The 24,305-nt window shown below is 35.6% G+C and overlaps 1 protein-coding gene across 1 annotated transcript in view; it reads left to right on the top strand.

Moving 5' to 3' along the window:
- CWC27 (CWC27 spliceosome associated cyclophilin) overlaps positions 1-24,305 on the top strand; it is an 89,177-nt gene that overhangs the window by 4,734 nt on the left and 60,138 nt on the right. The window contains exons 6-10 of the mRNA XM_071425340.1: positions 130-233; positions 1,200-1,269; positions 3,716-3,795; positions 6,119-6,152; positions 9,968-10,143. Coding sequence (XP_071281441.1) covers positions 130-233; positions 1,200-1,269; positions 3,716-3,795; positions 6,119-6,152; positions 9,968-10,143 — 464 coding nt within the window. The remainder of the gene's footprint in view (positions 1-129; positions 234-1,199; positions 1,270-3,715; positions 3,796-6,118; positions 6,153-9,967; positions 10,144-24,305) is intronic.

Raw genomic sequence — 24,305 nt, 5'->3', positions numbered from 1 at the left:
CTAAAATTCTTTTGTGCGTAGTGTTCAGAAAATTTGGCTTGTCCTTTTGCATATTGTTTTAAAATATTGAGCTACTTAATGACAAAATATTTACTAAAGATGTGTTTAAAATACTGGTTTTTTAAACAGGTTTTGTTTAATCCTTTTGATGACATTATCCCACGACCAAACAGAAAACTGAAGAAAGACAAACCAGAAGAAGAAACTAAAAAGTCCAAAGTAAAAGGCACAAAGTAAATATATGCAACAGAAACGGTGGTTCATTTTCTTTCACCTTTAATTTGTAGCTTGGCAGGTTTTTACTTCCATTTCTGCCTTTGAAGCACTTCCTTGTTTCCGGCGGGTGGGGTCTTGTAAATCTAGTTTCTCTGACTTAGATGTTACTGTGCATCTGCTGAGCTGTAACTGTTTCATGGATGGTGATAGTTTGTTGAAAATAATAGAAGGTAGTTTGTCTTTCTCTTGTCCCACAAAGTGCAGTCATCTGACTGAGATGACACTGCAGGTAAAACCTACTGGTAGGAGTAACTGGGTCACAGCTCAATTGTTTGGGATTTTTTGAACTTATTTTATCAGATACCATTTCTCCCCCAGTGAAGTCCTTAGCAAGAGGCAGACATTTTGACATGGGAAATCTTAGTTTCTCTGAATGAAAATTCACAAACATGCAATGAAAAGTAATAGGAACTCTAAAGTGGGCATGCTGTCAGTTCTGCTGCATAAAAATAGAACATGTTGCAACTGACTGGTTACAACACTGTGAACAATTAACTCTTGAAAAATAAATTATAGCTCATAATTTTTTTAATTGCATTCTTTGAATGTATACACATTTGATACGTTTCTGAGCTGTCATATCTTGAAAATCTTGTGTCTTGAATGCTGCTTTGTTGAGAAAAAAATACAACAGAACTGTCAGCTGGGAAAGCTAGTCAAGACAGGATTTCTTAAATTGTGTCTTAACTGATGCTTTGCTATCCTTGTTTTATCTCAGGAGTATAATACAACATGCTTTTCTGAATATTTATGATATTTTGCAAAGCAAAATGCAATAGTTGGTTGGAATTGGTACATTTAGCAGGATAAAAAGTTTTTTTAAAAGGTCATGTACAGCATGAACATAATGTATTTAAAGTTAATGGAATGTTAGTAAGACAATATTTTAAATTTTACTAGGAATTTTCTTTTATCTTTTAAAGAAATTTTAATCTGCTTTCCTTTGGGGAAGAAGCTGAAGAAGAAGAGGAAGAAGTCAGTAGAGTTAGTCAGGTATTGTGCCAAATTATCATTATTTGTCTTTTCAACCTAATTACCTTTTCTGCATGTTTATGGAAAGTTTTAAAGATTTTAGTCTTCTTCTTATGTTTATATTTTGAACAATAATAATAGCAGTTGCTTCAGCTTTTAGGATTCTGCTATTACAGCATTTTGCAAAAACAGAAGTTTTTAGCTCTCTTGATTTTGACGGTAACTTCAGTTACTGCATGGAATTTCCATGAACAAAAAGTTTCATAGTATAAATCTGTGTCTGCTGTTTAAAAGTCATGGAAGCAATAAGTACATTATTCTTTTTCATGTCCTTTATTTATGATTGCAATTATATGGTAAAATACTTGAGTACTGAGGATCATTTTATGCATTTCCAGTGCACGCTTAGCTCCATTTTCTTACATATATTCATCCATCTGTGAGCAAAATGAAGTGTGGTTATTGTGCAGAAAATAGTCCATTATCATAATTTAATAGTGCACCATAGTGAAATGTTCACATTCCAGGATTGCACATGTAATCTTTGGTCTAACATTTCCTTCCCTGACTTGGCACTTAAATAAGGCTAGTTTAATATTTTCTTAAATAAAATATTATTTCTGATTTCATTTCTACTGCCTACCAAGTTGTTTGCTAGATTTCTAGGCTTTCTACAGTACCTCACCACTTCAGTTAGTGATCAGACTACATGGTCCTGCATCCTGTAGCACATAAGTGAAAAAACAGTTGTTAGTCCTCAGAAGTTAGCTAAAATACAAAAGGAAAATAATGAATAATGTGAATAATGATGGACAATATTATAGTGATATGATATCAGTCAGAATGATAGTAGAGATTTATTACAACAGCAGCTTTAACTATTTTTCTTTTTTTTTTTTTACTTACTGGTCAGACAAATTTTACTTGTTTACCTTAATATGCTCATTTTTTCATGTTTTGCTCTTGCTTTTTATCTTATAATACTGGCTTATAATACTGGGTTTGATTCAGTTGGTTGGACTTCCTTTCTTTTCATTCCAAATACTTGTTTTCAGTTTAAAATTGTCTAAATAGAATGCTGCTTTCATGATAAGCCTAGTTCCAGTATTTTAATGCTCTCTTTCAGCTCAGCCTCAAAATCTCATCTGCCTATTTGTCCTGACTAAATTCTGCATTGGTTGTAGCTAGATAATTAACCGTAACAACTCTTTATGAAGAATTTATCTTCATTCTTTGTAACAGAATTAAGCCTTTTTTTTGATACCTCATTGTTTGTTCATAATAGGTCTAGATCAGTGTCTCTGTAGTTCTGGTCATTATCTTAATCTGTTTAAGTTGAAGTACATGAATATCAGCACTGACTTGCATTCTCTGTTTTTGATAAGAAAAATGGAAGATCAAAGTTGTTATTGAGATCCTTTGACACCTGCAAACTTAGAATCCTATGAGCTTTTTGTGGGTGCTAGATGCAGGAAGTCTTGCTTGTTTAAGAAGGGCAGAGAAGTTCTGGGTGAAACCCCTCAAGCTATCAACCCCATGAAGGCTGTTAGTGCAGTCGGGGATTTGGCTGTTGATCAGTGTTAGCCTTCAGTGTCCAGACTGCTCATTGTCTGTACCTGTTTGGAGCACTGTGCCGTACACAGCCCCACCATCACTCCAAACACACCACCCCTTCCTTAATGAAGGAATTATCTTTTCATGTTGCTGAATGTGTTAGTCTTTGTTTTCTACATAATGAAAAACTGCAATTGCATTTAAATGAGTAAGGTTTTGTCCACACGTCAAATGTGTTCCCAAAAGTGTTAGACAATGCATCTGCAATGGAGACATTCACAGTACAGGTCACAATACAGACTGTTCCTGTAAGAATGATTTTCAGTCTGATTTTTCTCTGAAAATTAAGAATATTTTTTTTAGATTAGCATGTAGAATGCTTTCTAACTGCGATCTTTCTGCCTGAAGACCTTATGTGTTAGATTTATTTGACTCCTTGTTTCAGTAAATGATTCTTAAATTATGTATTCCAGATTGATGTATAGCAGTTAGTTAATTTCTTTTTTTTTTCCGTAGGGATCTAATTAGTGTAATTAATAAGTACTGTTTTGTACATGGTGGTTCTTTCAATTGTCATGTGTCATTATTGGAAAGTTAAGTTCTTACCCCTTTATTCTCTCAAGTGTATATGTGCTAGACCTATCATCTTTATGATGTGTAATAATTGTACATGACTAAACAATATCTTTTTTTTTTTCCTCTCTCTCTGTCCTTTAAAACTAAGTGCATTGCTATTGCAAAAATAAATCTGTGGAGTCAGTTTGATGTTTCTCTTTCTTCTGTTCTTAAAAGTGTTTATGCTTACTGGATAGGCTAAAGCTAAAAAGAAACAAGTTATGTTTTTCTTCCATAATCCATTTTCACTATCTAGCCTCTTAAACTGAAATGAATAATAACTTTTTTCTTTTAACAGAGCATGAAGGGAAAAAGTAAAAGTAGTCATGATCTCCTGAAGGATGATCCACATCTTAGCTCAGTTCCTGCTGTCAAAAGGTTAGTATGTGATTACCAATTTCTAGAACAGATCTACTTTCAATATGTTATACCCAATTATCCACATGTATACTCATGAGAAATGTCAATTCACGTTACACTTTAAAAAGTTAAGAGTGCCAGTGCTAGATCAGACCAAATATTTTTCTAACCCACTAAGCTGTCACCACCACTGGCCCTCAATGGATGCCCAGTAAAGAGTGAAAGCAGTGCAAATGTAAAGTTTATCTGAGTAGTTGCTCAGCTTCCTCTCAGCTTTCACCTCAGAGAACTGTCAGAGTTTGATGTGGTTCCTCTATTTAGTAACCTTTACTAGAGCTCTCCTCAAAGTGTATATTAAGTCTCTTGTAACATTGTTTCAGTTCACAACGTCCTCTTCACTACCAGAGGAAGTATCTCCGCTTTTTATTCTGAACCTGGATGCTACTAGTGGCATTTTGTAAATTCTAACTCACATTCTGGAAGAGACAGTGAGCTGACAGTCCCTTTTATACCTCTCTTTACCACAGTCTTTCTTACCCCTACTGTCTCTTTCGTAGCCTAAACTTTTAAAGATACTTAAATTTTCTTCATGTTGAAGATGTTCTTTGCTGTGATTATTCTAGAGGGTTGCTTTTCCCAAGCTTCTAACCCTGCTTATGCTTGAAAATGTCTTTTTTTTTTCCAAATCTAAAGAACAAACAAAATATCAGGTTAATCATAAATCTGCATGCTTGAATTAACTTGATTTTCTTATCTATTTTTAGTACTTTATAAATTCTGATTTTTAACCACAGTTGAGCTATAAAGTGAGAAAATTCCATGAAAATATGTTAACTCTGAGAATTTGCTCATCTTAGAATCCTAGACTAGTTGGTTTGGAAGGAGCCATTAAAATTTATCACATCCAACCCCCCCTTTAGTGAGCAGGGACATCTCCAGCTAGATCAGGTTGTGCAGCACCCCATTCAACCTGGCCTTGATTGTTTCCAGGGATAGAGCATTTACCACCTCTCTGGGCAGCCTGCTCACCAGTGTCTCACTATCCCATCTCTCTGACAATTTATCATGTAAGCAAATCTACTATCCACATCATAAAAAACATCTTCCTTATGTTTAGTCTGAATTTACCCCCTTCTGGTTTAAAACCTCTAGCCCTTGTTCTTTCACAATGTGCCCAGCTAAAAAATTTGTCCCCATCTTACAGCCCCGTGTTAAGTATGAAAAGGCTGCATGCTATAAGGTGTCCCTGGAGTCTTCCCTTCTCCAGGCTGAGCAATCGTGCCTTTCCCCATTGGAGAGGTGATCATCTTCATCGCTTTCCTTCAGACTCCCTCCAGCAGGTCCCTGTCCTTCCTGTGCTGGGAGCCCAGAGCTGATGCAGCCCTGCAGGTGGGGTCTCAGCAGAGCAGGGCAGAGGGGCAGAATCCCCTCCCTGGCCCTGCTGCCCACCCTGCTCTGGATGCAGCCCAGGGCACAGTTGGCTTTCTGGACTTCAGGTGTAAATCGTCAGCTCATGTCCAACTTTTCATCCACCAGCACCCCCAGGTCCTCCTTGCTGGGCTGCTCTCAGTCCATTCATCCCCTGTCTGTATTGGTATCAGCAATTGCCCTGACCCAGCTGCAGCACTCTATTAAATAATGTCATTGATTGCAACTTTGATTGCAACACATCTAGAGTTTCTTTAGTGATCTTGATTACTTATTGATTGCTTTGAGCACACTTCAAAGCCTTGACTTCTGAGACTTATTTAATATTCCTTGGTTTTTCTGTAGCAAAACTTCTTTTTTTTAAATGTGGGCTAAAATGGTTCAAGGGCCCTTATTATTAGTTTGTGATTAACAGTGGGTATGTTAGCCTTAGTGTGTTCAGATAAAGTTCTTTTTTAATTCAGCAAGCTGTAGCTGTAGAACGAATTTAAATCTTGATGTTAAGCTTCAGTATCAGTAAAATGCATCTTCCAAAACATAAACTAGTTGCAGTGCTACTAATGAAATGCTACTAATTGTTTGATAAATGAGATCAAAAACAGCTCAACTGAGTTTTGTTGGTTTTAACTGTACATATTAGTGTTTTGCTTGAATAGCTTAAGATATGGTTAGGATTTCTCCATTGTATGAATGCTCTTGTTTTTAAGCTTTTTTAATTAGAAAAGATTGTGATAGTCAAATGATAGAAAATAATATTGATACTTTTAAGATAAATGCAAGGATGATACAAAGTAGGAAGTTTACTAAAATTTCAGGTGGCTAACAATTTTTTTATTTAAGAAATGTTGGGTTTTAAATAATACTTTGAATCTCCTCTAGCACTTCAAAGTAGTTCCTTTTCTTTTTCTTTTAGTGAAGTGGCAAATGAAGAAAAGGATTTGAGTGAGGCAAGTATTACTTTTTTTTACTAATAATTCTTTGTTTTTTCCTGAGGGCAGATAAGATTTCCTTTGGGGAACAAATGTTACTTTAGAGATCTTTAAGAACTAGCACAAGTCAGATTTCTGGCAAAAGTGTGAAGGCTCTCAGGTTTGGCTATTCACATCAGGGTAGAATTAGCATACTACCTGCTACTTTTATAGAAACTGACGGTATTGTATTTCAGTTAGTAAATTAGTTATATAGGAGTATTAGTTATATAGGAATAACCCATAGGGATATGGGTTGTGTACCACAGGGTGACAAACCACCAGAGTGATAAAAACCCTGAAACTGCTTCTTAAAAAATAATTAAAATCAAGGTTGTCATGAATAGTTAGATAATTGCAATGTTTGAGGGTAAGTCTGCATGTGAGTCAGAGTCCTGTTTGAAAGATTTCTTCAAGAGAACAAAAACTCAGTGAATTACTAAATTATGGCAGTGAAATTGTATTCTTGAAGACTGTCACCTCTGAAAGACATGGGAGTCGAATAGTCATGCAGTAACATTGAACTAAATACAGAGGCAGTTTAAGTACAAGAAGGTTGTTGTACATGGTGCAGGTAAGCATAAGCTTGTTACCTGAAATATGTCTCTGTCTCTAGCCACAGATCATGGGAGTACCTCTTTGAATTGCTGATGAGATAAGGTTGTAATATATGACTAGAACTGTAATCTCCCATTGATCTAATTGAATCCTGGAAAGTATTGTTTTCTGTATCTGTCCATCATGCACAAGTATTAACTATATTGTGTGTTGACACAGTGGAAGTAAAGGAAGAGCACAGTCTGTCACATTCACATGCCTAAAAAAATGATCTGCTTATATGCTTTTCCTTTTTTCATAAGGCATAGTATGAATTCAGGCTTTTTCATTCTTCTCCTTTATAATTCCTGCTGTATGCAGGAGCATTTTAGTGTTAGAAGGGTTTGGAAAATGCTATTTAATTAGTAATTCTTCAGATATTCAAATATCCCTTTCTTAAACAAACTGGATTTGGGGAGTGTAGAACATGGATTTATTAGTTGAAGAATAAAAATTTAAATAAATATACTAATTAAGCCAAAGTTGGAAATATAAAGGCTTTTTCTCATTTTTTCCTGGGGAAGTGTTCTCTTTAGATTTCATTACATTTAAGATTTTAGCTAAGATCTAGCACCTCAGGCAGTTACCTGGGTCTTGATTATTTAATCATCTCTTGGAGTTATTTTAGTTAACACATCACAGGATCACTTCTGCATTTATACAGCTGAAACATGTTGGTAGTTTTATAGCCAAACCTGGGAGCAAATAATTCTTCCAGATCTTCCTACTTCCCCCAGCCTACAAGCCCATAGCATGTAAGAGAAACTCTTGTTAGTATTCCCTAAGCACGTGGCCTTGCTGTTCATGCTAGTAAATACCATCCTGTTTCTCTTACTGCAGTCCTCAAATTTGTACATTTAATTCTTTGAGAGAGCCTTTGTATTACCAGTACCTCATAGCTATTTGTTAGGATTCTTTTTGTGCCCAAGTCATTAATGAAAACATTATATGAAATGCATTAACAATTTTTTTTCTCACCAGAGACATTTCTTTTCTGCACAATTTCTTTTCCTCTCCCTATTTGTCTGTCAGTTGCTGAACAGTAAGTTTCATGCAGTACTATGTGTAGATAAAATGAATTATCCACCCCTCAGTTCAATAATCTCCTTAAACGGGAAAGTCATACTACATATAGTAGCCAGTAGTCATTCTGTCACAAAATGCCTCATTACCATTTTTATTTTCATATTAAGGAGGAGAATAGGACAACTCCACCTAGCTAACAACAGCAGTTAGAAGTAGTACAACTTTCAGGCAAGCACTTTTGCATTTCTGTGTCACATGGAGAGCTACTATCAGCCAACAGAACAGCCGCTTCCCTTTTGAGGTGCCATGCAGTTCAGTCTGGATTATTGAGTCTTGTTAGATCTGTTTGTTGGTATCAGATGGACTTAATGAGAGAGAAGGACTGAAGGAGGAGACTAGGTAGGAGAAAAGAGTAGAGATGCAGGAGGGAAAGCAGTTGAGGAGGAAGGGCACAACCTATTTTCTCAGTGTTTTTCTAGAATAAAAATGGTGAAATACTTTGCAAACTGAGGCTGATGGGTGGTTTGGGAACTAGGGGATTTAGCCAAGTGGGACAAGTTAAAACATTTTGTCTCTCAAATTTTAACCCTCTTCCTGTTACTCAGATGTCTGCAATTTTTAACTAGCTTACTACTTAGCAAATGCTATTTGTCTAGAGTTGTGCATTTTTATTCCAGAAGTTCTGTCCAATTAATTGTGTGTCAGTGAAATGCTTTTACCTAAGCCCTAGTCAAATCTCCACCAGGAGCCTGTCTTTATCCTTGACTGTTAAAGACTTCAAACACAGTCCTGTCACTTTTGTTTTTGGACCTTCCCCTGCTATTGAGGTCTGTAGTCACCCATCTCTCTGACAATTTATCATGTAAGCAAATCTTCTACAAAGTTTCATTATCTCCTCTGTCAAACAATATCTTTCTGGTAAACTAAGGGAAATGCTGATCCTGTTCCAGTTTTCTCTTCCCTATTAAAAAGGAACAGACAAAACTCCCCCAACAACTTTTCTGTCTTTTCATTGGCAAAATATTCAGCTGTTTTACTGTGCTAAATATTCAGAGATTTCTTTCTTATTTCTGACTGGTCTTGTCTTGTCTAAATCTTGAATCTAAAGATTCCTAAACAGTGACTCCACTTCAACTTCTGAAATCTGATTCTTGATTTTTCTCTTCTATTCCCAAATTTTGCCTCTTGCTGCTCTTACTTTTTTTATTCTTTCCTCCTTCATGTTTATGGACATGGTCTTCATGCTACTCTTCCTCCTAATGTGTCTCACACCCAGGACATGTACATGTTCTTCCTTCCCAAGTGCTTACATTCTGGCAGTCTCCTGGATCCAGTGAAGTCCTCTGGCTTGCTATTTCTAAATGTCCTTTCTGTCTTTGGCTAAAATTAGAATCATGTGGCGTCTTACACTTTCCTTTTGCTGATGAGCATCCCACCAAAGTAAATGTGAAAAGATATCCCATGTCATCTTTAAGCTGTCATTCTTCAGTTAAGGTTCATACAGACTTCCTTCTTCAAAGAAGGAGATAGACAAACTTAGATCCCTTGGTCTAGTCAGGCCACTTGTTCATTCTCCAACTATTTCTCCCTTCAAATATCTTTGATCCAAGGTGCTTTATCCCCTTTTGCCTACCTGTGCTAGGTATGGAGGCCTCACCTTTGACCTCTGTAGCAAGCTGCAATGATCAATTCCACAGGTTTTAACAGCTTATGATCAATTATGATCAATTCATTAAGCTTATAACAATTTCACAGTTATGATCAATTTAGTATTTATAAATTCCCTAACGAGAGCTGATGGGCTAACCTCTTCTATCCCATCATGACTGTAGTATACCCATGTGGTATTGTCTCAATCAAATTTTTGATTCATGAACAATGGTATGGGTAATATCACACTGCTGTGATGTCATCAACAGAGCTGTAAACGTTAATACTCTAGAATAGACTGGTTTAGGTTTTTTAACCCTTACAGATAAGAAGTAATTTGTGTATGGAAAAGAAACTGTCATGTTTGTAAATTTTTGTTACCTCTGAAGCAAATAAGGATATATTGTTTGAAGTTTGCTTTTTTCTTGGAGGAGATTATATTTGTAAGAAAAAGATTTCCATATTTGTCATTCTGTACTGAAAAAAATCTAAAGTAGTTTTATCATTTTAAATCAATAAAGGATGAAGAGGAACATGATGAAGATGCTGATAGTGTAGAAGATGAAGCTGCTAGTAATGAGAGATTTCAAATAAAGGAACGCATTGCCAAGAAACTCAAAATTGATACAAGTGAAAATACTAAACAGCAACTTCAAGAGGAGGAAACCAAGACAGAAAGGAAAACAACTAGTCGCAGGTAAGGATTGTGTTGTTTGGTAGATGTTTGTCTTTAGACTGCTTACAGTTTTAAGATTTTCATAATTTATTGATTCCTTGTATGGGAGTTTTATTTTTCCCTGTGAGTTAGAAATAAAGTGTCTTTATATGTATTTGTCAGTCTTTACTTTGTCTTTCTTCTCAGTTATAAGATTGAGTTGAGCAGCTTCCGTACCTGTGTTCACACATAGTAGTAACACTTAGTAGCCGCCCACCACTGAGACTCACAGAAAGGAGGGTCATCCAGTGAAGTCTGGTATAACACAAAGCAGTGTACCAGCTTTCCAATGCTGCAGCGGTCACATCCCTTTTTCTCTGCAGACATAACAGCATGGATTACAGTCATGTAATTTAGTTATGCCAATGTTTGTGAACATCCCTTCCAACTCATATGATCCTTCTTCTCACCACTTTTCATACTGATCATGATGTCACATGGCCTGAAATACTTCTTTTGTCAATTGGGGCCACCTGTCCTGGCTTTGTCTTCTTATACCTCCCAGGCATTCCAGTTCTCCTGCTTCCAGTACAAAAAAGCAAAAAAGTCTTTGGCTCTCTGTATAACAGCTCTGTGTTCAACACAAGTCCAAAGCACATCCTCATGCTGGCTACTGCAGAAAAAATTACCTCTACCTCAGCTGAAACCAGCATGAAACTCTGATTCTGGAGCACTGGATTTCTATTTTTCAGTTTTCCTTTCTTTCAGTAAGAGCAGTACATATTAGTACATATGGCAGTACATATAGCATAAATTGCAGTACATAAAATAGAGTATCATAATTTTATGGCTATGTTAGACATAACTAGGTATTTTTTTAAAGAACATGTACAAAACATCTTGTAAAACAGACTCCCTGACTTTTCTTTCTGTTGTCTTTCAAGTTGTGATGTGTGTTGCTTTGGGAATTGGTGGCTGTAGTATCGCTGCTGTAGACAGATTCAGGTCCCCAGGAAGTAGAGATCAATGAGGATGATGGATAACTTCAATCCCAAAATCTGGTTACTAGTTCTGTGGTCGAGATTGACACAATGTTAAGCTTCTGAGAGTCAGTGAATTGTTCTTGGTTGGGGAGAATAAACAATTACAGTTCAGCCATATTCAGTAGTGGAGGCAAGGACTTAGAAATTTGAAGGTCTCTAAGAAAAGCTCTCTCTGAAAAAGAACCTTGAACTATATAGCAGCCAAATAACTTCTTTACAGTAGCAAAGGGCTTTGGAATCTGTACATGTTTACTGCCTACCTATTTGTTCAACTGCCTGTGCACCAATCTGTTTAATTGTCCCTGGGGTTTTATTAGAATGGCTGCTGGAAACAAAATTGACTAAGGTGTAATGGCAAGTTTGTAGCATGAAGAGAATACGAGGCAAGAGGATGCCTATAGGAATGAGGTACAAAAGGCCCAAGTTTGCATCATGTTATAGCTTATTTTAAGAGACATTTGTGTAATCAGTCTGTGAGCTGCTGGCTCTACATGTGGTCAGTCAATATGCTCTGTGGTTATTCTGTTCTTTCAGGGAGGCAGTAGTAATAGTATTAAAGCCAAATGGGTTATCTTAACTCAAAAGAGGGTTTTATTGGTTGCATTTTTAGCAGTTGGGAGCCATAGCCTTAGGAAATACTGCTTAGTATCACAAGTAACATAAATTTCTAGACTTACTGTTTTCCAAATAATTGTCTGCAGTCCTCTGGCACAAAAATCAAAGGCACAATATTGTTTGTTATAAATAATGTGGTTTTACATTTGAGGTCTGTTTAGATAAAGTAAGATAAACAATATCAAGTTTCATTGTCTGAAATAGTGACTATTTTCTCAGTGTACTGGCAACGTTTAATAATATACACATGGGTGTTCACCACCTACTGTACTCAAAGCCTGTGTTGATCAGAGGCAGAGATGTAGGAGGTGTAAATATCAAACAAAAAGTTGGATGGACTATCCATAGCTTGAGGGTAATGTCTACTGACATATCATAGGGTGAAGAAACTTGTGATATCTATTCTTCTCATCAGATACTTAAATGTGCTAGTAGAATAATTAAACTTCTAACAACATTTGTTTCAGAGTACAGTTTTTAACATGCATGACATCTTCTGCAAAACTGTATTCATTTGTATCAGTTTCTTTTAATCCAAATGCATTTGTAAGGTCTGTTTTAGAGAAGCAGTATAGAAACCATAGATACTTTCTCAAATTCATGGTACTAAGATCCAATACCACTTCTAAATGCAACCATACTTGAAGTGCTCAAGTGGTGAAGTTAATTTTAGTCATTTCAGTATGCATTTTAACCTCTTGTGTATGTTTTTAAAATAGCTTTTTTTTGACAACTTTGTATTAGATAAGGAAACTTGAGAAAAAGAGCCTCCCAGTCATTCTGGCAAGTTGTTAGAGAAGTTCTGTTGGTCTCGGGTTTTTTAGAAAGCTTAAACCTACACTTCACACTGTGAAACAGCTGCTTACATATAGGAATATTTAGAGATAGAAAAAGTGTTTGCCATCATTGCATAAGTAATGAAATTTCTCAGCATTGCATTGAGTTTGTAAAATGGCAGTGGCTTGAGATGACCACCTGAAGGCTTCAGAGTAAATAGCCCTCTTGTAGTCTGGTAATTAAAAATATTTCTTATACATTTCTTTTCATCCTGTAGGTGGAGCTCGGATACTACACATTTCTGTTTACTAGCTTTAAAAATTTTCAGTGCTTATTGTTTGCAAGACATGCAGTGTGGGGTGAAATACAGTGGACTGTACAGTTTTTCACTGTATAATCAAGTTCACTTGCATCCTTTTAATGGGTGTGGTGTTAAATGGCAATATGAAATAAGTGCTTAAAATAGCGAAACTATTGAGGAAGAGAAGCTTTTTGAGTAGTTAATATCATTTGAATTTAATTTGGCATTTCCTCTTGCATATTTTCTCTTAATAATCTTATAATTTGCAGTTGAACTAAGTAATCACATTTATTTTGTTTTACAAACTATTACCATCCCAAGGAGATGAATAGTAGTAAATACTACTACTACTACTACTAACTACTTTAATAATTATTAAAGTATTTTATAGTACCTCTATTGGCACTCCTTTGCATTCCTGTTATTTTCTTACATCCATTTGCTTGTCATGGGTAAAATGAATCATATGTGAAGCTTTATATATTTTCTGTGCATATATAAGTAATTAGTTCCTTCATCCTTAAAGCAGAAACATGTAACAGTTTTTAAGATGTACTTCCTCAGGCTTAGTTTTTTATTGAAAGACAACATGAAATAACTTGGACAAAAACTTACACCCCCACAGTCCTGTCACCTAGACACAATCATAATAAAAATAATTAATAATGCTGGGCAGGGTTTCAAGTTCATGCTAAATCCAGTTCAGGCCATACAGTAAAAATTGAATATTGTCAAGACACCTCAACATTTACTTGGCATCAACATGAATAAACATTGCCACACTGAGCATACGAGTTTGCTTTGCTAAAGTGCTCATATAGTACTGTGGTGTGGAAAAGCCAAAGGTAATCTTACATGATCACATGGAAATCTTTTTTAAGAGATCTTGAAATCAAAATTTTTCTCTTTATAAATTTGCAGTTGTTATATATGATGAGTTAGGTACTTTGTATTTGTAAATTAATAATTTATGTTGAAATATGTTGTTTTAAATGTATTTATTGTGTGATTGTTACCTTGTGCTTAAAATGCAAGCATTACACAGTGAAAAGTAGTAAAAATGTGTATTTATATGTTTCTACTTATTTAAACTTAATCTAGTATCTCATCTTGTGTTCAGCAACTACTTTTCTGTTAATGTTGGCTGTTAACAAATGTAATAATGTGATGCAAATACCATATATATAAAGCTACTTATTTACTTTGGAATGTTAACTTTTATCTGTTTCTATATTAACAGATATATTTATTCACAAAACTACTATTTTAAATTTAATAACTGTACTGCTATTCCTACCAGGGTTTTCTTAAACTAAGGGTAACTTACTATCAGGCTTTGTCCAACAATAGAGTTTGTCTCCTGGTTTTCCAGTTTAGCACCAGAAAATAGACATTATATGTTAGTAAAACTGGCTTTTGAGGTTCTGAATAAAAACTCTTTTTGCAACTGGCTTCAAATTTCACTGTACCTAGAGAACTGCTGGTGTTTTCATACAGCAAATTCAGGTATTCTTTTAAGTGTTTTAAGCCAAATGAGATGATTAGATAAAGTGTGTATCTCATGCCATAATTTACTGCCAGTTACCCTTGTATTGAACTCACTGTTTGGCTACAGCTGACCTGGAAAGGCATTCAGACATAATTTTTTTTAGATATCAAGAGAGCGTAGTTTGCTCCATATTTAGTCAGTGAGTGTATTCTCTTTCAGTACTTAGATACATGATTCCTAATGGTACCTCTTCCAGTTTTACATTTTAACTTGTCTGGGTTCAGCTTGTAGCCACTGAATTACTTTTTGCTGTGCCTTTTTCTGAAGTTCACTTCAGCAGGCTGTATTTTCTCTTACTTCAACTACTTAAATTCTAATTGAGTCCTTTCAGTAAGCTGTAGACATTGAGTTTTTTCTGGCCTTCACAGTAAGAAATTTTTTTCTAGTCTTCAAATTACTTTATGGTTTGGGTTCTTTTCCATCTCAAATTTTTCAACATTCTTTAAATCTCTTTCATCATTAATCTCTTACTAGCTTTAATAATGCTGTATGCAGAGAGCAGCAACTTTTTTTTTTACTTCCACTTCCCTTTTCATTCACAGGCTGACCACGTCAGCCCTTCTTACAGGTATTCAACTGATATCACTTATGTTGCTTGGGCTTTCCAATTTCTTTTCAATCATTGCTCTCTGAGAATTAGTTTGTCATTTTCTCTGGTTTTTAGTTCCTAGATTTTGGCAATTAGATCTTCAGGTTTTGTTTTATTCAGCAAGCCCAGGTTGTCTAGCAGTTCTGACAGTTTGCTACTGTGACAGTTTGTGCAATTCACTACTAATGGATTTAGTAGAGTTCCCTGGAGTGAATAGATATATTTCTACTCAGTGGGTTATGTGCCTCTGACAACTATTTTAAGTAATAACTTCGTAATCTAATTCTTGAAGATAGTCTTTTGGCCTGTTTTGTGTTGCTATTTTTTTTAAGACTTCCTTACACGTATGTACTGGGAAGCACATTTTCAGCTTTTTTGGATTGACTCTAAAATTAGCCAAGTTAGCAGCCAGTCAGGAACTTATGCTTAGTTCTATTAAGAAACTCCCTGATAGCATTGTGTCAAAATTTATATGCTACTCTGAAACCCAAATTTCCCCTCTCAATTTTTTCTCAAAATGAAATTCATTTGTACTCTGAAGTTTAGAAATGCCAAGTGCAAGGTGCTGCACCTTGGTCAGAGCAATCCTAAGCACAAACAGAGGGTGAGCATAAAATGGATTGAGGGCCACCCTGAGGAGAAAACCGGGGGATGTTGGTTGGCAAGAAACTTTACATGAGCTGGAGGCATGCATTTGCAGCCCAGGAAGCCAACTGGGCTGCTTCAAAAGTATGGCCACCCAGGCAAGGGAGGTAAAACCTGTATGGAAGAAGGGAATAAACTTTTTAGCAGGGTCTTTTGCAGTAAGAATAAGAGGCAATGGTTTTAGTGGTTTTTTTTTCAAAAAAGAGTTGATTTAGATTACATTTACCAAAGATGTTTTTTACAATGAAGGTGGTGAAACGCTGAACTGGTTGTCCAGAGAGGTGGTGGATGCTCCACCATGCAGTTTGTTCAAGGTCTGGCAGAACAGAGCTCTGAGCAACCTGATCTAGTTGCAGATGTCCCTGCCCATTGTAGGGGCTTGGAGGCAGTAGCTTGGATGGCAGAGGCCATCCCTTCCAACCCAAACCATTCTACGGTTCTGTATCTCATGTTAAGGCTAATGCTTGTGTTTCATGGGGAAATTGTGAATATTTTTATTTTATTAAAAATCATTAATTCTGTATTTCAAAAAAGGCTTGTTCACTCTGTGTTTAATGTGCTCCATTTGTATGGATGTTCTTTTAAAACTAGGAGCCATCGTTAGTAATAAACTAGCAAAACAGCTTCTGTTGTCCAATTTTAACTTAATTTGAAGCAGGACATTTTGACACTAAAGTAACTGTCCAAAGCTTTCAACAATTTATATTTAAATTGATAAAATTCACCTTTATGCAAAAGTAGCGATTTAATCACATACTGAAATAATTTTAAATAATATTGAGTAAAATTCTTACCAGTATTTCTGTAAGAGTGCAAAAGCTCCTATAATGATGAATTTCAAGAGAGCAAATAAGCAAGTCCTATTTCAATTCAGGGTATTGAAATGTTTCTCTTAAAATCATAACTTTCAGTGGCCTTTATTGCACTACTAAACATATTTAGGACTGTTCTAAGTGTTCTCCTTGTTGTTCTTCAGTGGTTAATATATTTCCATTTCTGTTCTATCACTCTTGGTTTGAATTGTTTTTTGAAAAGATTCTTGGAGAAGTACTAGGCATTGAAATGTGCTGATACATATATGTATCAGCACAGTATGGCAGTATTTTAGTCTTTCTGTTGTTCTGTATCTTGATTGAACTGTTTCCAAGCAGAATTTTATAAGGTTAGTTATTTGCGTTAGATACAGTATGTAAACAACACTAGCTTTTTCTTAGTTCATCATATTAGATAGTTTTTCTTGTTCATCATATAAATTGTTGAGAAGGTATTAGTTCAAGCATGCAAACTTGACTGTGAAGACAAGGTTGTAGGAGATAATGCAAGTAGTACCTTACCTACATATTTTCAGTGTGTACCAGGACAGTGCTCTTTCACTAGAGAAGCACTTTATGGAAATCTGAGCAGCACTCAGCCTCAGTAAAGGGGTGGAATTTGGATTATTATTGAAAGTAATTCCATTATTTATGCATTAACTTTACAGCATAAGGACAGGGAAAGCACCTGCCAGTTGTCAAGATCAACACATTTTCCAGGCATTACACTGTAGTTACAGGTGCTCCAACATACAATCCTTGCCTCACATGCCAAACTCAGCTTGTACTCAGAGCACAAGTGGAGCTCTGCCTTTGAAGAGTTTTGGAGATTATGTCAGAAATAAAGTAGACAAAATGTCACATGCCTCCAGTGGTTTGCAGATGGGTCTCTTCTGAATTCTAAATACATTTAAAATTGTTTTACCAAAGAGTGTAACTTGTGTTAACACTATCTTGTGTTTTATAGCCACAGCAATGTATTCAGATATGCATAATCTGAAGCTACCTGAAAACTTTTTTTTTTCTCCTGTGGTGCTAAGAAGAAGCACAGACACTAACTGGTGGGAATTCATTGGCTAGGCATCAAAAACAGTGGGAATGGAAAGTAACCTGGAAAAGGAACTTATTTTTTATATATTCTTTTAAAACCCAGTTTTGAGTGTGTTAATACAATAGCAGTTCTAAATTTCTGTCTTTCAGAAGGTATAAATACTTCCACATATTTGTAATTTATAAACTGAACTTTCTCTTTGTTTCTGTTTGGGAGTTCTTTGGCATCTATGAAGATGTCTTTATACACCAGATCCCCAGGAAAAGAATGTTAGATACTTTTATGGTGCTTCACTTGATATTGACTATGGCAAATGTTAAACTAGAAAATCACACACACACACAAATTCACTACACATGTAAAGAGAAAAAAGGAAGAGACTTAGTTTTATATATTTCAAGTGTATGAAAGAAGGGAAATGTTTTCAGAGTATTTTGGTTTGGTACTGATGTCCTAATTTTGTAATTATATTGTATACAGTCACCCACAGATCATGCATTCTTACAGTCATACTTCCCACATGTCAGATGTTTATTTTGATAAGATTCTACATTACTTAATGTGTATTTTTTATGCTTTGAGTGACTTGTCATAGTATATAAATTCAATAAGGATTTGAAATGAAATTCCTAATTTGTAAATTACCATTTATCCACAGTCATATGAAAATGCTCACTTTTGCAAATGTTTACATGACTCAATGATTGCAGTAAAACTATTAATGTAAACAAAAATTCATAAATAAACCTCACAGCCAATGAAGTTGCTTTGGACTGGAATTTGATAATAATTTTATGGTATGAGGATGAAGGAGAGAAAAGAATATTTTGGTGAAAATGACAGAAAACATCCTTACCCTTGGGATTGAGCGACTTTCTTTTTAAGACTGTCTCAAGAGATTGTTGTCTTCTGTTCCTGTCCACTTGGCTTGGTTTTCTTGCTAATTTTTATACAACTAGAGTATTCTACTTGCTTATGGCATTCTCTGTAGAATAGATTGCTTATACAATCTCAGTACATCAAATTCTAAAAAAGCTACAAAAACCAAGGCCAGAAGTAAGCTGTCATAGACAAGAGACTTCTAAGCAAGTTTTAGTGGTATAGAGGGTGGGCATGACCTTCTGTCCACAGTATACTGTATAAAAGATATCAGTCTTACAGTGGAATGGGAGCAGCCTCTTGCTGGGACTAGAGCCTTGAATGACATTTACTCTTGTTTTAATCTTTATATGTTTTATCAAGTCATTTTGTTATTAGTTTTTTTCTCATCTTCTGCACTTATCTCATAGCATGAATGCTTTAAAAGTATATTTAATTGATAATTTCTTTTGCTTTACATATTTCTTTTCCTCAGTGCATGAGGGATCACTCACTTCAGTCCATTTTTTTGTAAGGATAGCAATAATAATTTAGTTTATCTAAGTGTAATGTTTCATATTTTTCTTTAATATATTCCTAAGTCATTTTTCAACTGATGATAGTGTCTCTGTAATTGTTTAAGAAACTGTAAACAATTACCTACTTTTCCTTTAGTAAAAATGTGTTTTGAAGTTATCTGCAAGTTTAAGAATCTAGTGTTTCTTTCAATCTGCAGTTTTATATTTTATTCAAGAGATTCAGTATTTTGGACACATATTACTGACACACAGAAAATAAAAAGATTACTTCAGAATTGTTTTCAGCAATACATTTATATTCTGAATAAGCCTATTTTCTTAGTGCTAAGGATTGCACGATTCACTTATTCTTTTCAAAATAATGTAAATTTTTCTCCCTTCTTTACGTTAATAATATTCATTGTAAAGGCAAAATAATCCCTGACACACTCTTTGTAGAGTTAATGATTGGCAGTAACTTAAAAGCAGACTATACTATATTAAACACAGGCCCAGATTGTTTGGGCACAAAAACCAGAATCCCAGCACTGAGATTTTTCTTGGCTAAGCATCAAAGCCTGTTAATAGGTAGAGTGTTAGGCTGGGACAAAGACGGGATTGTTACTGTGGTATATTTCATCCTGCTGCTACTTGGCAAGAATCAGTGTATTTTTAGGTGAAGTTTGTGTGTGCATTTGTCTAGTCACCTGGAAAAAAGGATGCGTATATGACCCGTGAAAATGCAGTTAGCATAATGGGAGGTGAGAACGTGTAATCCTTATTATACAGTGAATTGTTAGCACTATATAGTGGGCAAGATACCATTTCAAAGAGTTGGAGAGTTCTCAGTTGTTTAGCTGCACATGTGATTTTTTTATTCTTGTAACATAACAAGATGGATTTAGCAGTGATAGAGCCATGTACTTTTTAATTGCTAAATGTTCATGCTCCATTTCCTTTCTTTGTTTCAACAGAATTGAGTAGCATGGGAAAAGACTTTTTGAGGGTTTTCTTTCTATGATAGAATATATTTTCTGTAAATATGAGTGGTATATCTTAAAGTGGCACTGCAGTGAAGGATGACTGGAATATACTCAAACAGTTTCTTTAAACATTGCATCTGCTGTTTAACTGTAGACATTCAATCCATATTACAGTTCAATATTTTTATTATTTGTACATGCCTTTCTACAGAGCCAAGCAGGTAATAAGTATTTTTAATATAGTGTAGAAGAAGTGATGTTGGTTACCAGATTCTGGTTACAGAATGTTTATAATGAGTAATGCTTTGTAAATAAAAAGAAGGGAATTAAATCATTACCTAAAATGTTGTGTTACATTTCTGATAATCAGTTAATATAGTTGATAATTTGATAATAGTGAAACAAAATAAATTACAAAACTTTCTGATCTGAATCACAGAATGGGCAAGGTTGGAGGGGTTGAATAAAATCTAAATCAACATGAATAAAGGAAACCCAACTTGAATCCTTATAAGGGTATATCTGCTTCTAATGAGAAGAAGCTGTTTATCTTATGAAAGTGGAAAACATCCAAAAAGCCTGAACCTTGTGAGGATAAGGCAGAAAAGGCTGCTATCATTTCATCCAGTGATTTACCTAATAGAGCACGCAAGCCTCCTAAATTCTTTTATCTCATTCTTATCTTTTGGTGGAAAAAAAAATCCCATTTTAATGTAAAGAATAAACCCCACAAACATTTTTTTGTAATTACCTTTCTTATTAAGTAAATAAAAATGCTACTGCTTTTCAATCTTTTTTGCTCCTCTTGGACCCTTTTTCACTCATCTGCTAGCCTTCTATTAGCATATCTTAAATTGCAAATTCTATCAAATTTCTCTTGGATTTTGGTGCATCAGGTAGATTGAGCATTAACCTTCTTTTGCAGCATTTTACAGTTTTCCCCAGCTTTCGTTATGTGTCAGTTTCATCAAATATTATGCTCTGTTTTTTTTCTTCACACAAGATGGTTTGATAGTCTATCTTTTCTCTGTGTCTGCAAGTAGTAGAAATAATTTTTTTTATTAATCTAAGTTACAGTTCTGGTTTTTTTGCTGAGGAACACTTTGTCACTCTGAGTATATAATATTACTCTGAGTAATATAATTATCGGAGTTATATTTTCTCATTGTAAAGAATAACACTACTGCTTTCCCTTCTTCTTTCACCCCCTGGTTCTCTAAATTTTGCCTCCCATTTTATTCACAACCAGTGTTCCTCATGGCTCAAAGAAAGCCTTCTAAAAAACACTTGGAAGCAAACTGCATGACCATGTTGCTTCATTTTTCCCTCTGATGCTTATTTTTACTTGCTTTTCTTTCTGTTTTGGGATAATTCAAGAAGACAGAAAAATATGTCATTCTCAGATATCATATCAGCCTTTCTCTGATACATGAACAGAAAGAGCTATTGAATCTTTTTTTTTTCTTCTCTACATTTTAAGTCCTTTTCTTTTTTGGGGGGGTTTTAATCCCTAACATAAAACAACAATAATAATGCAGGGGGGTTTCTGTATGTGCTCAGAGATGAATGTCTGTATATCTTCAGCTGTGTCTGTTGTTGTAAATAAATGGACAATGATTGCTAAACCATCAGTTTTCTATGTAAAAATATTTTTACCCTGTGAAATAAAATCTGAGGCTAAGTTTAAACTTTTTTTTTCCCCTATATGGTCCCATTTTTTGATTCAGGCCTTTGGGAGCAAATTACGAATACCCATCTTTACCCTTTATTCCGTACAGTTGTTTATTCTTTGTATTTTCCTGGACCTTAAGTATAAAATTCATGACACTGGTGAAATCAAAGTATAAAGCCAAATATCATGTGTTTGTGGCATCTTTTTAAGTAAAATTTTTATTATAAAGTAATGTGGTGGGGTTTTGTGTTTAAGTATGTTAAAAGCTGTAAATATGTGTGTCTGTGAATGAACACCCAACAGAAAAATGATTTGGTGAATTCATGTAGCTTCTCCTTATTCTGCTGGAGATTACTGTTGTCTTAAAATACTTTTACTAATAATTGGACGAGGTATTACTAGTTTCTGTAGAGCATGGCATTTTGTAGAGTCTGCCTTTTTTACCAAGAAGGTCTAAGAGGTTTGGACTAACTCTATAGAATGGCTGTTACTCTGAGGGGTTATTAGGATATTATAGCATCTGGCATGAGGAAATAACTCTGGTAATACAAGTAGCACTGTTAATGGCAGTGGGACTAGCAGTTCAAAATACACAATTTCATGGAGCTGGCTATAGCATGTGAATTTTCATTTTACAGTTTGCGTCTTTCACTGTGACATGTTTTCTAGGTCTCCTGGGTCTCAGAGCTCTGAGATTAGTGGCACTGCCCCTTCACTTTCCAGTGAATTAGGTAATGCTTTGAGGCATTGGACAGATAAGGACCATAAAAGTGAGCAGGAGAGAAAAGTGTAGAATGCTGTTATGCTCTATTATTCTTGTCCACTCATTTCTAGCTAAGGGATATTACAAAAGAAGGACATATTGCTGCACAAGTTAATGAGAAGTCAGTCTGACTTTTAGTGGATTTTCTGCATTACTAAAGAAATGGGGCTTAACTGTCTGCAAAGAGAACTCAGCTTTAAAAGTTGTGGGCAAAAGTTGTTAAAAGTTGTTACTTCAGTGTAGAATGGAAGTCTTAAAATCATGCCTAGCCTATCAGATAACATGTGGAGACATGCTGTGTGTTCTTGCACACGTTCTTAGAGTGGGGTTGACTCTTTTGGACTACATGATGGTGTGTGGAAGTCAGTGTGGCTTATTGAGTCCTGCAAAATCTAGGCTGTGCCCAGCTATATCTCCGTAGTCTCTTTAAAGCTCCAGAATGTGGAATGTACTGAGACATACTCACCTGGGAGAAATGGGGTGGAAAGATAATTAACAAAACCAACCAACCAACAAATTAACGTGTTATTAAAAAAAAAGCAACCAAGCAAAAACCCGCAATAACCACAACAACATAATTCTTACCACCATTTCCATTAGTTCACATTTTGGCTCATTGTGCACCTGCAAATCTGTGATCCTCTCAGTAAAAAGGTTAATGCACATTGTTTGACAACTTCCCAAGCTAGGGAACAGCAAAGCATACCATAGTCACAGTTGGAAAATTTAATAGTAAAATCGCTTTTTAATGAGAAGTGTATCAGCAGTACAGGCCTTTTGAAGTTCTTAAGTTTGGCTGATAAGCATCCATACTGAGCTCATTGATGGAAAAGCATTATTTGCTGAATGAGCCTCATGCTTAAAACTGGAAGTCATTGTTACGTCATTTCTTGGTTAATTGGCTGCACCTGTGATTTGTTAACAGCTCTAATCCAGTGGTCTCTGAACCACGTGTGGAAAGGTCAGCAGGAGAGAGTCTGGTGCACTGTGAAGCATTGTTAGAGGTAATCTTAGTTTGGCAACCTGTCATGCCTGTTAAGTCCAGATTGTCACTTTTCAGCTCATGATGTGAGCTTCTTAAAATGAGAATGGCGTAGAGAACTGGAAAATGAAGTCTGTTGTTCTTTTCATGCAAGTCAATGCTTAGTTAAGAACACAGGGATTTTTTTAAGAATGTATTCATTTGTAGGTTTCTCTTTTGTAATGAAAAATAATTGAATAAGTTTACCTAACTGAAACATCTCTTGTAACATTCTTTATTAAATAGAAATAATCTTGCTAAAAGTTATAATACCAGAGAATCATAAAATTGTAGGGTAGGTTGGAAAGGATGTAAAAAGGTCACCTAATCTGACATTTCTGCAAGTTAACAGGGATATCTTCCACCATATTATTTTGCTCAGAGCCCTGACCAGCTTGACCTAGAATGAACCCCAGGGATGGGATATCCACCACTTTTCTTGGCAATCTATTTCAGTGTTTCACTGCACCTATTGTAAAAAATGTCTTCCTTACATCTAATCTGAAGCTGCACTGTTTTAGCTTAAATCTATTACCCCTATCCCAACAGGTCCTGCTGTAAAAAGACTATCTCCATCTTTTTGATAGAACCCTTTAGATACTGAAAGGCTGCAATAAGGTTACCCCAGAGCCTTCTCTTCTCTAGGCTGAATAACCTCAACTCTTTAAGCATTTTTTCATTGGTATGGATAGATGTTCCAATCCTTTGATCATTTTCATGGGTTTCTTCTGGATCTGCTCCAGCACGTCCATTCCTTCCTATGATGTGCCCCCAGAGCTGATGCAGCCCTGCAGGTGGGGTCTCAGCAGAGCAGAGCAGAGGGGCAGAATCCCCTCCCTGGCCCTGCTGCCCACACTGCTCTGGATGCAGCCCAGGACATGGCTGATTGTTCGGGATGCAATTGCACATTGCTGGGTCAGACCCATCATTTTATCCTGGATATTTCCAAGTTGTTCTTACTGGGGCTGTTCTTATGACACCTTGCAGCACAGGAATCATGTAGGGTT

Source organism: Agelaius tricolor, unplaced genomic scaffold, assembly GCF_023055355.1.
Source record: "Agelaius tricolor isolate 1412-34295 unplaced genomic scaffold, bAgeTri1.0.p SCAF_4, whole genome shotgun sequence".
NCBI classification, from domain to species: Eukaryota; Metazoa; Chordata; class Aves; order Passeriformes; family Icteridae; genus Agelaius; species Agelaius tricolor.
The sequence above is the reverse complement of the archived record's forward strand: the minus strand, read 5'-3'. Positions and strand labels throughout refer to the sequence as shown.